Genomic DNA, 17,021 nt, shown 5'->3' with positions numbered 1-17,021 from the left:
TCTTTTTATGGCTGAGTAATATTCCATTGTGTATATGTCCCACATATTATTTATCCATTCATCCATTGAAGGACACTTAGGTTGCTTCCATGTCCTGACTATTGTAAATAGAACTGCAATGAACATTTTGGTACATGACTCTTTTTGAATTATGGTTTTCTCAGAGTATATGCCCAGTAGTGGGATTGCTAGGTCGTACAGTAGTTCTATTTGTAGTTTTTAAAGGAATCTCCATACTGTTCTCCATAGTGGCTATATCAATTTACATTCCCACCAACATGCAAGAGTGTTCCATTTTCTCCACACCCTCTCCAGCATTTACTGTTTCTAGATTTTTTGATGATGGCCATTCTGACCGGTGTGAGATGATATCTCATTGTAGTTTTGATTTTCATTTCTCTAACGATTAATGATGTTGAGCATTATTTCATGTGTTTGTTGGCAATCTGTATATCTTCTTTGGAGAAATGTCTGTTTAGGTCTTCTGCCCATTTTTGGATCGGGTTGTTTTTTTATTGTTGAGCTGCATATGCTGCTTTTATATTTTGGAGATTAATCCTTTGTCAGTTGCTTCACTTGCAAATATTTTCTCCCAATCTGAGGGCTGTCTTTTGGTCTCATTTAGGGTTTACTTTGCTGTGCAAAAGCTTTTAAGTTTCATTAGGTCCCATTTGTTTATTTTTATATTTATTTCCATTTCTCTAGGAGGTGGGTCAAAAAGGATCTTGCTGTGATTTATGTCATAGAGTGTTCTGCCTATATTTTCCTCTAAGAGGTTGATAGCATCTGCCGTTACATTTAGGTCTTTAATACATTTTGAGTTTATTTTTGTGTATGGTGTTAGGGAGTGTTCTAATTTCATACGTTTACATCTATCTGTCCAGTTTTCCGAGCACCACTTATTGAAGAGGCTGTCTTTTCTCCACTGTATATTCTTGCCTCCTTTATGAAAGATAAGGTGACCATATGTGCATGGGTTTATCTCTGGGCTTTCTATCCTGTTCCCTTGATCTATATTTCTGTTTTTGTGCCAGTACCATATTGTCTTGATTACTGTAGCTTTGTAGTATTGTCTGAAGTCAGGGAGCCTGATTCCTCCAACTCCATTTTTCGTTCTCAAGTTTATTTTGGCTATTCGGGGTCTTTTGTATCTCTATACAAATTATGAAATTTTCTGTTCTAGTTCTGTGAAAAATGCCAGTGGTAGTTTCATAAGGATAGCATTGAATCTGTAGATTGCTTTGGGTAGTAGAGTCATTTTCACAATGTTGATTCTTTCAATCCAAGAACATGGTATATCTCTCCATCTATTTGTATCATCTTTAATTTCTTTCATCAATGTCTTATAATTTTCTGCATACAGGTCTTTTGTCTCCTTAGATAGGGTTATTCCTAGATATGTTGTTGCAATGGTAAATGGGAGTGTTTTCTTAATTTTACTTTCAGATTTTTCATCATTAGTGTATAAGAGTGCAGAGATTTCTGTGCATTAATTTTGTATCCTGCTACTTTACCACATTATTTGATTAACTCTAGTAGTTTTCTGGTAGAATCTTTAAGATTCTCTATGTATAGTATCATGTCATCTGCAAGCAGTGACAGCTTTACTACTTCTTTTCCGATTCGGATACCTTTTATTTCTTTTTCTTCTCTGATTGCTGTGGCTAGAACTTCCAAAACTATGTTGAATAAGAGTGGTGAGAGTGGGCAACCTTGTCTTGTTCCTGATCTTAGTGCAAATGATTTCAGTTTTTCACCATTTAGGACGATGTTGGCTGTGGGTTTGTCATATATGGCCTTTATTATGTTGAGGAAAGTTCCATCTATGCCTACTTTCTGCAGGGTTTTTATCATAAATTGGTGTTGAATTGTGTCGAAAGCTTTCTCTGCATTTGAGATGATCATATGGATTTTCTCCTTCAATTTGTTAATATGGTGTATCACGTTGATTGACTTGCGTATATTGAAGAATCCTTGCATTCCTTGAATAAACCCCAATTGATCATAGTGTATGATCCTTTTAATGTGCTGTTGGATTCTGTTTGCTAGTATTTTGTTGAAGATTTTTGCATCTATGTTCATCAGTGATATTGGCGTGTAATTTCATTTCTTTGTGACACATTTGTCTGGTTTTGTTATCAGTGTGACGGTGGCCTCGTAGAATGAGTTTGGGAGTGTTCCTCCCTTTGCTATATTTTGGAAGAGTTTCAGAAGGATAGGTGTTAGCTCTTCTCTAAATGTTTGATAGAATTTGGCTGTGAAGCCATCTGGTCATGGGCTTTTGTTTGTTGGAAGATTTTTAATCACAATTTCAATTTCAGTGCTTGTGATTAGTCTATTCATATTTTCTATTTCTTCCTGATTCAGTCTTGGCAGGTTGTGCATTTCTAAGAATTTGTCCATTTCTTCCAGGTTGCCCATTTTATTGGCATAGAGTTGCTTTTAGTAATCTGTCATGATCTTTTGTATTTCTTCAGTGTCAGTTGTTACTTCTCCTTTTTCATTTCTAATTCTATTGATTTGTGTCTTCTCCTTTTTTTCTTGATGAGTCTGATTTATGGTTTATAAATTTTGTTTATCTTCTCAAAGAACCAGCTTTTAGTTTTATTGATCTTTGTTATCATTTCCTTCATTTCTTTTTCATTTATTTCTGATGTGATCTTTATGATTTCTTTCCTTCTGCTAAATTTGGGTTTGTTTTGTTCTTCTTTCTCTAATTGCTTTTGGTGCAAGGTTAAGTTTTTTATATGAGATGTTTCCTGTTTCTTAAGGTAGGATTGTATTGCTATAAACTTCCCTCTTAGAACTGCTTTTGCTGCATCACATAGGATTTGGGTCCTTGTGTCTCCATTGTTGTTTGTTTCTAGGTATTTTTTAATTTCCTCTTTGATTTTTTCAGTGATCACTTCGTTATTGAGTAGTGTATTGTTTAGCCTCCATGTGTTTGTATTTTTTACAGATCTTTTCCTGTAATTGATGTCTAGTCTCATAGCATTGTGGTCGGAAAAGATACTTGATACGATTTCAGTTTTCTTAAATTTACCAAGGCTGTATTGTGACCCAAGATATGATCTATCCTGGAGAATGTTCCATGAGCACTTGAGAAAAATGTGTATTCTTTTGTTTTTGCATGGAATGTCCTATAAATATGAATTAAGTCCATCTTGTTTAATGTATCATTTAAAGCTTGTGTTTCCGTATTTATTTTCATTTTGGATAATCTGTCCATTGGTAAAAGTGTGGTGTTAAAGTCCCCTACTATGATTGTGTTACTGTTGATTTCCCCTTTTATGGCTGTTAGTATTTGCCTTATGTATTGAGGTGCTCCTATGTTGTGTGCATAAATATTTACAATTGTTATATCTTCTTTTTTGATTGATCCCTTGATCATTATGTAGTGTCCTTCTTTGTCTCTTTTAATAATCTTTATTTTAAAATCTATTTTGTCTGATATGAGAATTGCTACTCCAGCTTTCTTCTGATTTCCATTTGCATGGAATATCTTTTTCCATCCCATCACTTTCAGTTTGTATGTGTACCTAGGTCTGAAGTGGGTCTCATGTAGACAGCATATATATGGGTCTTGTTTTTTTATCCATTCAGCCAGTCTGTTTCTTTTGGTGGGAGCATTTAATCCATTTATATTTAAGGTAATTATCGATATGTATGTATGTTACTATTCCCTTTTACTTAATTGTTTTTGGTTTGTTATTGTAGGTCTTTTCCTTCTCTTGTGTTTCTTGCATAGATAAGTTCCTTTAGCATTTGTTGTAAAGCTTGTTTGGTGGTGCTGAACTCTCTCAGCTTTTGCTTGTCTGTAAAAGTTTTAATTTCTCCATCAACTCTGAACGAGATCCTTGCTGGGTACAGTAATTTTGGTTGTAGGTTTTTCTACTTCATCACTTTAAATATGTTCTGCCACTGCCTTCTGGCTTGCAGAGTTTCTGCTGAAAGATCAGCTGTTATCCTTATAGGGATTCCCTTGTGCGTTGTTTGTTGTTTTTCCCTTCCTGCTTTTAATATGTTTTCTTTGTATTTAATTTTTGATAGTTTGATTAATGTGTGTCTTCGTGTGTTTCTCCTTGGATTTATCCTTTATGGGACTCTGTGTGCTTCCTGGACTTGATTAACTCTTTCCTTTCCCATATTAGGGAAGTTTTCAACTATAATCTCTTCAAATATTCTCTCAATCCGTTTCTTTTTCTCTTCTTCTGGGACCCCTATAATTCGAATGTTGGTGTGTTTATTGTTCTCCCAGAGGTCTCTGAGACTGTCCTCAATTCTTTTCATTGTTTTTTCTTTATTCTGCTGTGCAGTAGTTATTTCCAATATTTTATCTTCCATGTCACTTATCCGTTCTTCTGCCTCCATTATTCTACTATTGATTCCTTCTAGAGTATTTTTAATTTCATTTATGTTGTTGTTCATCATTGCTTGTTTGCTCTTTAGTTCTTCTAGGTCCTTGTTAAATGTTTTTGCATTTTCTCTATTCTATTTCCAAGATTTTGGATCATCTTTACTATCATTATTCTGAATTCTTTTTCTGGTAGACTGCCTATTTCCTCGTCATTTGTTAGGTCTGGTGGGTTTTTACCTTGTCCCTTCATCTGCTGTGTGTTTTTCTGTCTTTTCATTTTGCATGTCTTACTGTGTTTGGGGTTTCCTTTTGCAGACTGCAGGTTGGTAGTTCCCGTTGCTTTTGATGTCTTTCCCCAGTGGCTCAGGTTGGTTCAGTGGGTTGTGTAGGTTTCCTGGTGGAGGGGACTAGTGCCTGTGTTCTGGTGGATGAAGTTGGATCTTGTCTTTCTTGTGGGCACGTCCACGTCTGGTGGTGTGTTTTGGGGTGTCTGTGGCCTTAATATGATTTTTGGCAGACTCTCTGCTATAGTATGGGACTGTGTTCCTGTCTTGCTCATTGTTTGGCATAGGGTGTCCAGCAGTGTAGCTTGCTGGTTGTTGCGTGAAGCTTGGTGTTGGTGTTGAGATGGAGGAGATCTCTGGAAGGTTTTCACCATTTGATATTACATGGATCTGGGAGGTTTCTTGTGAACCAGTGTCCTGAAGTTGGCTCTCCCACCTCTGTGGCACAGCCCTTACACCTGGCTGGAGCACCAGGAGCCTGTTCACCACATGGCTCAGCATAAAAGGGAGAAGAAAAAGAAAGAAAGAAAGAAAGGGGATAAAATAAAAGAAAGTACAATAAAATAAAATAATTAAAATAAAAAATAATTATTAAGAAAAAAAAAATTTAAGTAAAAAAAAAGAAAAAAAAATGGACAGTCAGAGCCCTAGGACAAATGGTGAAAGCAAAGATATACAGACAAAATCTCACACAGAGCATACACATACACACTCACAACAAGAGGAAAAGGGGAAAAAATAATATATGTTTCTCCCAAAGTCCACCTCCTCAATTTGGGATGATTCGTTGTCTATTCAGGTATTCCACAGATGCAGGGTATGTCAAGTTGATTGTGGGGCTTTAATCTGCTGCTTCTGAGGCTGCTAGGAGAAATTTCCCTTTCTCTTCTTTGTTTGCACAGCTCCTGGATTTCAGCTTTGGACTTGGCCCCGCCTCTGCATGTAGGTCACCTGAGGGAATCTCTTCTTTGCTCTGACAGGATGGTGTTATAGGAGCAGCTGATTCGGGGGCTCTGGCTCACTCAGGCCGGGGGGATGGAGGGGTATGGATGCGGGGCAAGCTTGCGGCGGTACAGGCCGGTGTGACGTTGCACCAGCCTGAGGTGCGCCCTGCATTCTCCTGGGGAAATTGTCCCTAGGTCACAAGACCGTGGTAGTGGCGGGCTGCACAGGCTTCCAGGAGGGGTAGCGTGGATAGTGATCTGTTCTGGCACACAGGCTTCTTGGTGGCGGCAGCAGCAGCCTTAGCATCCCACGCCCATCTCTGTGGTCTGCTCTGTTAGCCATGGCTCGGGCCCATCTCTGGACGGGCACCGCCCATCCAGAGCACCGCTCTTAATCCCCTCTCCTCGTGCAGCAAGAGACAAAGAGGCAAGAAAAAGTCTCTTGTCTCTTTGGCAGCTCCACACTTCTCCCGGACTCCCTCCCAGCTAGCCTTGGTGCACTAACCCCTTCAGGCTGTGTTCATTCCACCAACCCCAGTTGTCTCCAGGCATCCAACTGAACTCCGAGCCTCAGCTCCCAGCCCCCGCCTGTCCCGGCTGGTGAACAGACAAGCCTCTCGGGCTGGTGAGTGCTGATCGGCACCGATCCTCTGTGCAGGAATCTCTCTGCTTTGCCCTCCACACCCCTGTTGCTGTGCTCTCCTCCATGGCTCTGAAGCTTCCCCCTCTGCCACTGGAGTCTCCTCCCATGAAGGGGCTTCTAGTGTGTGGAAACCTTTCCTCCTTCACAGCTCCCTCCCACTGATGCAGGTCCCATCCCTATTCTTTTGTCTCTGTTTATTCTTTTTTCTTTTGCCCTAACCAGGTATGTGGGGACTTTCTTTCCTTTTGGGAGGTGTGAGGTCTTCTGCCAATGATCCGTGGGTGTTCTATAGAAGCAGTTCCATGTGTAGATGTATTTCTGATGTATCTGTGGGGAGGAAGGTGATCGCGTCTTACTCTTCTGCCATCTTCTCCCTAGAATAAAGCTAGAATTTTTAATATTCTTTTTATTTTGATGCTGAATCAGACATATTAAAATATTATCTTTCAGTTCAACTCCCTATCCACAGAGAGTCTGGAGTCAGTCAGTTTACAAGATCTTATTAGCTATTGAGTTTTTGTTCCACAGAGGTGAACTGTGGTACTCACCCACTTTCCCACACTGTTGTTTAATCTTAGCCCTCCTTGTATTGGCTTCTTAAGTCTACGTCATTTCACATTCATAATTGTGGCTATTCTAGAATTGCATTAGTAGAAGGAAAGGAAGGAAAATGGTGCTCTAAAAAGGATGATAGCAATCGAATATTAGTCAGTAGACCTGAGAGCAAAAATTAAGAGCTGGTCAGGTCATTCTGGAGAGAAGTAGGTAAAGAATGATTTACCTGTACATGGAGTGGTGGTCACGTGCTCATCTCTACTGAACATGAGACTAAGGAAGCTAATATATTTTAAGGAGTGTCCAGGTAAGAAAATATAATTCCACTGAACTTGGTGTTGGTTAGTCATTTAAATATTATGTCTATTTTACCAAATGCCATTTCTAGAGTTACTTTGACAAACTAATGACTCAAATGAGAATATGTTAGGTTCGGGAAGCACGTGATACTTATACCGTGTTTGTCAAGCTCACCAGGTATGCTTAGCATGGACAAGGAAGGCTTAAAGGTAGGAAGGAAGTTAGGCCATTGATAGAACTTAACATATTTCTCTAATACTTTGTGATAAATCAGTAATATTGTACTGTATGTGATTCAGGGAATTAAAAAAAAAGGAAAACAAAACTTCAGCACACTTACTGGTGGAAATATGGAAGAAAAGAATGATTTGATGGTTTAATATGTTTGTTACTAATATCTTCCAGTTTTTTTATAAACTAAGTAAAATAACTATGGAATCTCATACCATTTGAGAGTAAGTTTTGTAAGTACAGACAAAAAGGTATGGTTTGTTATAGTAATACTACTGCTATTATTCACAGTTTGTAATAGAATCATTGCTATATGTAAACAGATTTAACCAACCCAATAAATTTCTGAGTTAGAGTTATCTCATTTTTTTTTGGTACACTTGCCTCTCACTACTGTGGCCTCTCCCATTGTGGAGCACAGGCTCCAGATGCGCAGGCTCAGTGGCCATGGCTCATGGTCCCAGCCACTCCGTGGCATGTGGGATCCTCCTGGACCAGGGTATGAACAAGTGTCCCCTGCATCGGCAGGCGGACTCTCAACCACTGCACCACCAGGGAAGCCCCAATCTCATTTTTATAAATGAGAAAACCGAGGCCTGGATAGTTTAATTAACATGTTCATTGGATCTGTGCTTTCCAATATAGAATTAAATTTTGCATAAAATAGTTTATAATTTAATGGTACAAAACCTGAATGTCTAAAATTTTATGAAGAGAATAAATAATGCCTGGACTGAGGAATTTTTATTTTTGTCTTGGTTATCTAATACTGATGAAAGTATATGTTTGAAGGGTTCTACTGCACAGTGAATGTAGTAATGGAATATATTTATTATAAGTAAGCAAAAGTAAGAATATATAGGAAATTAGTATGTTTGATTAGGATGGGAGCATGTTGTATTATTTTATCATAGTGTAACAAGAAGAAATATAGTACCAAATTAGTGTAGGTAAATGATATATTTTTTCTTCAGCTTTTTCTTTTTTTCTAAAAATTACAGGATTTCTCATAGAAATTGTATCATGTTTGAAATGTGAAGCATATTGCAAAATTGAGTTAAATAAGTATCATTTAAACTTTTGAATGTATTTGGTTAATTTCAGAAATTTGAGTCATATAATATTATTTCAATTTTATATTGTCTCTAAAAAATTCAGACAGTTAGGACCACAGAAAGGGATACTGGGGAAGATTATCAAGAAAAGTAACAAGTATATTCTCTTTTAGTTTATGTACTATTTTTGATATTACTTTAAATAATGTCTTCTGATTTCCCACTTTTGTAAGTATCTCATATAACCTGGGAGAGCAGGCTTTCTTTTTTTCTTTTTAAACATTGTGATTTTTCCACCATATCTATCTAAATAAATGTGAGGAACAGTGTAATTGTTCTCTAGTTATGAGTACCTATTTATCCATTGTACCTATGATTAGTTTTTAAATTTTGTCTTAGCAATGTATTAGTCCTAGGAGAAAATGTTCATTGTAGAAAATTTAGGAAATGAGAAAAGGATAAAGTAGTCAATAAAATCACCTGTGATCCCAATGTACATCACTCAGAGCACTACCACAAATACTCCAACATGTTTACAGTAACATGTCCCTTTGAAGGAATAGCAGTGCTGAATAGTGCAGTAGTCTACATTGGCCAACAGATAGGTGTAAATGGTTTTCAGGGTTGTGTTTTATTTAGTTAACCTGTGTATTGATTTTACAAAATTCTAAAAAACAATAAAAAAGAAGCTTTGGAAGTACAACATCTAAACAATTGCATATTATGGAAGGTTTGAGAAATGGCTTTTGGGAGGTATTTTTAGTTAACTTTCAATGCTGATAGAAAATTGTAATCAGAGAGAGAGAGAAAGAAAATGAATGACTATGATTTGATTCCTGGCAGCAGTGGCCCAAATTCCTGTAAGTTTTGATTAATCCACAATTATTGGTATGGTGATTGCCTGAGATTTTTTAAGATTAATTTATCAGCTATGAGTCGTAAAATTCTCCTGCCTTTTTGATTTGCTGTGTACTTACTCATTAAAGAGACACGGTTTCTGTCATCATGCTATGTATATATCACAGATAAAGTCATAAACTTTTCATTTATTTATTTTGTTATATAACTGTTATGCCTATAATAGTATAGGTACTTTATAAATTACTTTGTTGTCATAGTTGAAAATTTTATTATTGGCAGAACAGCTGTACAGTAATGTCTTTGAGCAAGAAGTGTGGGTAGCTGTATCACTATGTAGTATGTGAGGAGAATATGAGAAATCAGATATAATTCTTTTTGCTCTTGCTTTTCCATTTAGCCTAGAACACCAACAAGGGAGTTACAAGTGTAGGTTTGACTTACCTAGTAGATTATTTTCCTCCTTGATAAATCAGATGGTGATAATTATGGAATGTATTATGTTATTACAATCTAGTTTTGAAGATTCTCAACACTTTGGGGGGAAATATTTTGCTTTATTTTTTCCAATAATTGTCCCAACACTGCCAATTCCAGTTTTTCCCATTGGTTAAGGGCTACCTTAACAATGCCAAGGTCTAATTGCATGACTTTTCAATCACTTTTGTTTATTAGAGCCATCTCATTTTGTTAATAGTTATGTACTATTCATTTTATAACTTTAATCTCAAACTTAATCCAAAACTCTTCACTTTCTCTCCCCTCATTTGGAGATACTATCATAGCTACTTGCAGGAGAGAAGGGGAGTGGAAGAGCAGAAAGCTAGGGGAGTTGGGAGGCAGATATGTGGGTTCTGCAAAACCTAGACCTTAGAGGATACTGGCCACAGGGGTCACATATCAAGGGGACTAAAAAGCTATGCAGTGGTGCTGAATCAAATCTCAGAGACAGAGTTTTGGGTGAAGTAGAAAAGAATAGCTTTATTGCTTTGCCAGGCAAAGGGAGACACAGCATGCTGCTGCCCTTGAAAACTTATGTCCCAACCTGGGAAGATTTATTGATGAGTTTTATAGCAAGGATTCAAGGGTGGGGTTCCTGATAAGATTAGGGTGTGTTCAGGGCCTGCATTCCTCTAATCTGGTCTCAGGTAATCTCTTGATGTGCTTCTCTGATTCCTTTAATCTGGCCTCAGGTGGCCTTCTCTGGAATGAATAATGCCAACATCTTCCATTTGTTGGAGATTTTAATTCTATAAAGAGCTTAAAGATATTGTTATGTGTTGGGCCTCCCTGGTGGCACAGTGGTTGAGAGTCCGCCTGCCGATGCAGGGGACACGGGTTCGTGCCCCGATCCCGGAGGATCCCACATGCCGCGGAGCGGCTGGGCCCGCGAGCCATGGCCGCAGGGCCTGTGTGTCCGGAGCCTGTGCTCCGCAACGGGAGAGGCCACAGCAGTGAGAGGCCCGCGTACAGCAAAAAAAAAAAAAAAAAAAGATATTGTTATGTGTACTCCTTTAGGGTGAACCAGGACCCTGCCCCAAGGCTTCACTATTGTTTCTCTGCTGTTCCTCCCTTGTCTCTGCATCCCCTCCCTTCCTTGGTTAACAACTGTTGTAATCTGCCCTTTGGAACTCAGGGAAACTTATGGAGGCTGGGGTCTGTTCCCTACAAATGAGAAACGGGGGACATGGAAAGGCTTCCGTACCCAGGAGCCCCAGAGGGTCCTTCTTGCTTTCAAAAGGACATTGTTCCTTGTTCTTCAGCTCTTAGAAGGCACTTCCTAACACTGTAAGCTAACATTCTCTTCCATTGGCATCCTAGGATGGACCTATAGGTGGGTTCTTTAAGTGACAAGGAAACCAGATGCTGTCCTCCTCTTCACACAATCACCCTAGGTTTTGGAGCTCCCATTTACCTTGCTTTAGGGAGTGGAAAGAACCTCCTGATGTCCCCCCAGAAGTAAGGAATAGCCTGTCACTTCATGAGTAAGCTTTGTGGAGTCGGGTCTGACCATAATGAGAGTGATTCAATGGGATCTCTGAGCTAAGCAGTGAGGAGAAACTTAGCATCTTTTGTTTACAGCTTTGGGCCTTAGTTGGAATTGCAGAAATACAGAAAAATTCCAGTCAACATCTGTTACCCTCCACTAGAAAACATAATCCTTAGGAGCCATTCAAATCAGTTACTGCCAATTCAGTACTCTACTAATAAGATTTCAACAACAGGATGAAATGGTTTACAAAATTGCTGTTAGTACATTTAGGCACAAGTGTACCATCCTGGGGGTAGACTACTGAAGTTCTGCTTTGCAGTGTATTCTCCTTTACTTAAGGAGATTATGGCACTTATAAACATAGACAGACACCCACATTCACACAGCCCCACCCCCATGCACACAGATATATTTTTAACTATTTAGGATGTCGTGTTTATGTTCTGACTTGTGAGGATTAAAACCAGTGATACTTTTAGAAAAGGTAGAAGGAAAATTATTTTAGAAGAAAAATCATGGCAATTTCAAGTGCATTGTAATCCAACATATTATTTAAAGCCTTCAGAGGTATGCTGTAAATTACCTATTTTTGAGGTAATAGCATTAAAAGCTTTGTTAAAGACAGTGAAGGAGGATTGTATGTGAGGATACTTAAACTCTTTGTGATGAAAACATAAATACTTTTCTTTTTGCTTTTTTAACTGAGCTGAATATGCCATGTTATTTCTCCCTAGTCCACACTAAACCCTTTATAGAAAATGGTTTCCAGGGATGATACTTGAGAAGGGGCCAGCAGAGTTATGTTTTACCTTTGATATTGCTACAGTTGCTAATTTTAATTTTACCCTTAGAAATTGTTTTGAACAAGAAAAATTTCTTAAATAAGAAAAATATTTTTAAACTAATATTTGTAGGTCTTCAGTAGATGTTGGCAATTTGTTGATTCAAAATTCTAGTTTACAGCTGTTGAGAGTGATCGAAATGCCCTGTTGTGAAGAAGAGTAATTTGTAATTCTTCTGAGGCAGGTATTTGCATCACAAAATTTTAAAGCCAGTTTGTGGTAAACATTCTTTGCTATGGAGTAAGTGCACCTCTGCCCAGAATCAGTACACTCAGTGAACTCTTTTTCTTTGCCTTTATTTTGACTAGATGCTTCATTTCTCTGTGAAACATTCTTGTTATGTTAGAGGGAAGACTTAAACCTTAAAAAAAAAAGGCAGTTAATTTTTGGTAGGAAGCTATGCACAAAGAATGTGAAAGGAATATGATTTGGGAGAAAGACTGGAACCAGTACAAATATTTTCCTATTTAAAAATTCAGTAAATTGAGATTGTTTTGGTTATTAGCAGCCTTTCTGTTTCTAAAAATTTTTTAAAACGAGGGGCCAAAGTGACAGTAGGTGATGTTTTCCCAGGATCTCCTAAAGAAATCATTTATTTCCAGTACTAAGTGATCAAAAATAGGACATATAATAATCCTATATAAATACATTTCTTTTTCCATAAAATACATGGCTTCCCCAAGTTCTGTGATTGGGGAAAAATATGTCATTACTTTGGTCAAATTTCAAAATTAATAAGAACATTTATGATATTAAATAAGAATTATAATATAATTATAATATACTTATATTTATATATAATTATATAATGTAATTATAATTGTAACAAGTGATAGCCTGTTATCCTCACTTGTTTTAAAAGGGAATTTCAGTTTTTATGGAGTATTAGGAATCTATTGATTTACAGAAAAGGGAAATTTTAAACTTGTCTTATCGAGCAGAAGAATTCATGACTGTGAAAATATTAAGACTTCTACTTAAGTTGTAGAAATAAAAGCACCCAGGGATTGTGAGTTCTACCTTTGCTATGTAGGCCACAGATTATGAGAAATTTCTAAATTTGCTAAGTTTTTCTCCCCATTCATATAATTTTGATTCATTTTTAATTTATGTTTTGGGGGAAATACTGACATTTTTCTCTAACTTTATTTTGTGGAAATAATTTAAATTTTATATTTTAATCTTTTAGGTATGATGTTGATTCGAAGAGTCCCAACTTGTCAAAACATGTAAGTTCATATTTTTATGTTCTTTATGATGATTGCAAATATAAATTATAATATCATGATTTGATTGATATTTATGTTGATTAATTAATATTAAGGTTATATGTCCACAACTTATGTAATAAATGCATTGAAAATAAATAACATTTTTAAAGAACACTAGAATAACATTTGGATAAGCTTATTGAAAGAAAGATATCTTCAGTATGTGAAATGGATTAATCTTACTTATTTGTTATATTTGGTTTTTTTAAAGAAATGATGTCACTTCCCTATAATGTTCAAAGTTGGATCAGGTTGGGCCTCCCTGGTGGCGCAGTGGTTAAGAGTCCGCCTGCCGATGCAGGGGATACGGGTTCGTGCCCCGGTCTGGGAGGATCCCATATGCCGCAGAGCGGCTGGGCCCGTGAGCCATGGCCGCTGGGCCTGCGCATCCAGAGCCTGTGCTCCGCAACGGGAGAGGCCACAACAGTGAGAGGCCCACATACCGCAAAAAGAAAAAAAAAAAAAAAAAAAAGTTGGATCAGGTTAAGAAGATGAAATAGTGAGATTATGTCTTTTGGGGAATCTTCACTTTTGGAAGAATGGAAAGTACTAGGGTGTAGGCAGAGTGATATGCTATTCTGCTGTCCCTGTAGTTCATTTGTTCAACAGTATTTTCTAAGTACCTCCTCATGCCAGGTACCATGGCAGTTTCTGAGTGTACAAGATGAGTAACACAGACATAGAGTCCATCCATAAGTCACTTACTATCTTTTTTTTCCTTTCTGGGCTCTGATCTTCCCATTCCTTTTCCTTGAGAGATTTACTCACCAGACAACAACCATTATCTGGGGAGTTTCCAGGCTCAGGAGCAGCAAGAGTGTCAGAGATAGGCAGAAACAGAGGAGGTGGTGGGAAGTGAGGGATGAGAGTGATATTCTTTGGCTAAGCACTGGTGGTTTTATCAACGGAATATTGACCAGTTTGGAATTAGGCGGTATCTAATAGGAAGGGCTGGATGAGGGTGAAAAGAATATTCTGAAAGGGGTTTAACTAGGTTTTAAGTGAAATCTGAGTATACAAATGTAAAATTGGTAGCTGTGCCAGGATTGGGAGGCCAGCCAGACTAATGTTCATGCCCAGAGGCTCAGAAGGTGAGATTTTACTATTTTTGTAGGCTATTAGCTAGAATAGGTGGAGATCTATCTATCTATCTCTCTATCTATCTGTCTATCTATCTATCTAGATATGTATATGTATAATTTCCTGTGTAGTTTGCAGACAGGGAATGTCATAGTTCAGAGAAAGAGAGGATGTAGGGAGTGATCCCAAGGTGATTTGGGAAAACTGGAAGCCTGGTCATGGTGGTAAAAAAAAATCACAATTTACTGATCTTTTCCTTCACTAAAGGAGGTATGATATTTATTTCTGTTATGAAGCATACAGCAGAATCATTTGAAGAAAGATTCAAAGGTTAGTCTTTGTACAATTTGAAAAAAATGCTGTAACAAGCTCATTACTTTCCATAAGTAAAGTTCATTGCAGTTGCCATGATACCCTTTTACTCCTTAAGATAAGACTTATAGCATGTAGTTAAACATTTAAAACTTATTTGCATAGCTTTGTATTGGAAGTTTTTGAAACTTCATTGGAAGAATCAGAAAAGGAACCACATTTTCTAGTCAAAATTATCTAGTTGCAAGGAACAAAAATGCATTAAGTTATCTCACATGGAGAGGGTTTATTGAAGGGATTTAGGAGCGTCTCATAAATGTGACATGTAACTTGCTGTATGGGAAATGCAGCATGGTGAAACAGGCATGGTGGGTTGGACTGAGACAGCTATTTTCTCTATTTCTCTCTGTCTCTCTCTCAGTCAATAAAGCCACACATTCTTTTCACTATGGCTTTTCTCTGAGCTTCTCTTTCTCTCTGAAGACCAAGTTTCTCTATTTATTCATCCTGTGTACATAGGGAAAATGACCTCCCTAACACTGACTGGGCATAGACTTTCAAGTGCCCACTCCCTCTGAATAAATTTTCTCAGTGGGGCTTCCCTGGTGGCACAGTGGTTGAGAGTCCACCTGCCGATGCAGGGGACACGGGTTCGTGCCCCGGTCTGGGAGGATCCCACATGCCGCGGAGTGGCTGGGCCCGTGGGCCATGGCTGCTGAGCCTGTGCATCCGGAGCCTGTGCTCCACAGCGGGAGAGGCCACAACAGTGAGAGGCCCACGTACCACAAAAAAAAAAAAAAAAAAAAAAAAAAAAATTCTCAGTGTTTCTCAGTTTAGACTAGTCTTCAGAGAGCATAATAACTGAGAAGTTAAGGACATTTTCATGGGGTTGTATATATTGAGGCCGAGTGTGAGGATGGTAACATGGAGTCCTTACCATCGATGTTCAGGATATAGTATATGGAATATGGGATAGGAAGGTACCTCAAACATGATTAACTATGTCTTCCTTCAATAATCAGTAATGACTAAATATTTTTATGTAAGAGATATGTCTTATAGAAGCCATCAATGTACATATCTTTTCAAATATTTTTCTTTTGTAGAATAGCTTTTTTTTCATAAGTAGAGTTTCATGACTCTCTCATGGTAAAAAATCCTTATCCTGACTCTGTTTTACTGTCATGATATCTCTTTTACTATCTTCTCATCACCATACTTCTTTACCAAACAGCCTAGGTTTCTATCATAACTTTCTTTTCATTCTCCCTTCAATTTCTTTACTGTATTCTCATGTTCATTTCTGCTTAAACTATTCTGACATAGGTTAGATCAAAATGTAGTGGCCTCTCTTCATTCTTTACTTTACTTGATCTCCCCATTATTTTGGACACGATTGACTACAGTATTCTTGAAATACTTAACTCCCTTGACTTCCATGGAAATTGCTCCCTTGCTTCTTTTCCTACCTCTCTGTTTATTCAGTACCTATTATTTTTTAGTTTCTCTTTCTCCTCCTATTTCTTAATATTAGTGCTTCTTATGGCTTTATTTTCAATTTTCATCTCATCTTATTGTATAAACGCTCTTTGGGAGAGTTCAATCATTTACCTGTCTTATCTTGATGATTCATGTACCCTCTGTACACCCCAGAAAATCTAAATTTCCAACTCTTTGTCAGATATTCCATGGTAGATATTCTGCAGAAGCCTAAAATTCAAATATATCAAAAATGTATTTTTGATGGCCTTTTCTATCCCAATTTTGCTCCTCTACCTGTATTATCTTCATGAGAATAATCATCAACACAGTGTACTTACTTAGAAAACTTTCATATAATTTTCCTGATCCTTCTTATGACAAAAACATTTCACGTTTCTGAAATGATTCTTTAAAGGAAGATACACTTAGTTCTTGAATGACTGAGAATAAAAATAAATAATTAACAGCACACATAATACTGGCTCATTTAATACCATAACACAGTGTTTTAGAGACCCTTTAAAAAGGAACTGAGAAACAAATTTTGTTTAACTTTAAACACATTAAATCTACTGCCATCAAAGACAGAGGCTCTGAGATATTCCACCTGGCCTGTTGCACTCAAAGCTCTAGTGATACCTTTAGAGAGCAGTGATAACCCCTACCCAGAGGAGGTCTTGCAAAGCTCTGACAGCCCTGAGTCAATCACAGAAAGTCACCCCTTTAGAACTAACGTTTCTTGTTCAGTTTTCACTTCTTTATGAATCTTACCCCATTTTCTTTCCTGAATGGAAACTGAGCACTAACTCTCCCA

General features: G+C 37.6%; 1 protein-coding gene across 2 annotated transcripts in view; it reads left to right on the top strand.

The window, feature by feature from the left end:
* Window positions 1-17,021, top strand: part of CPNE8 (copine 8) — a 336,491-nt gene that overhangs the window by 106,969 nt on the left and 212,501 nt on the right. For both annotated transcript variants that reach the window (XM_060111969.1, XM_060111970.1), the window contains one exon: window positions 13,252-13,291. In XM_060111969.1, coding sequence (XP_059967952.1) covers window positions 13,252-13,291 — 40 coding nt within the window. The remainder of the gene's footprint in view (window positions 1-13,251; window positions 13,292-17,021) is intronic.

Source organism: Mesoplodon densirostris, chromosome 11 (assembly GCF_025265405.1).
Source record: "Mesoplodon densirostris isolate mMesDen1 chromosome 11, mMesDen1 primary haplotype, whole genome shotgun sequence".
NCBI lineage: Eukaryota > Metazoa > Chordata > Mammalia > Artiodactyla > Ziphiidae > Mesoplodon > Mesoplodon densirostris.
Note: the sequence above shows the minus strand (reverse complement) of the source record. Positions and strands in the feature narration are given on the sequence as shown.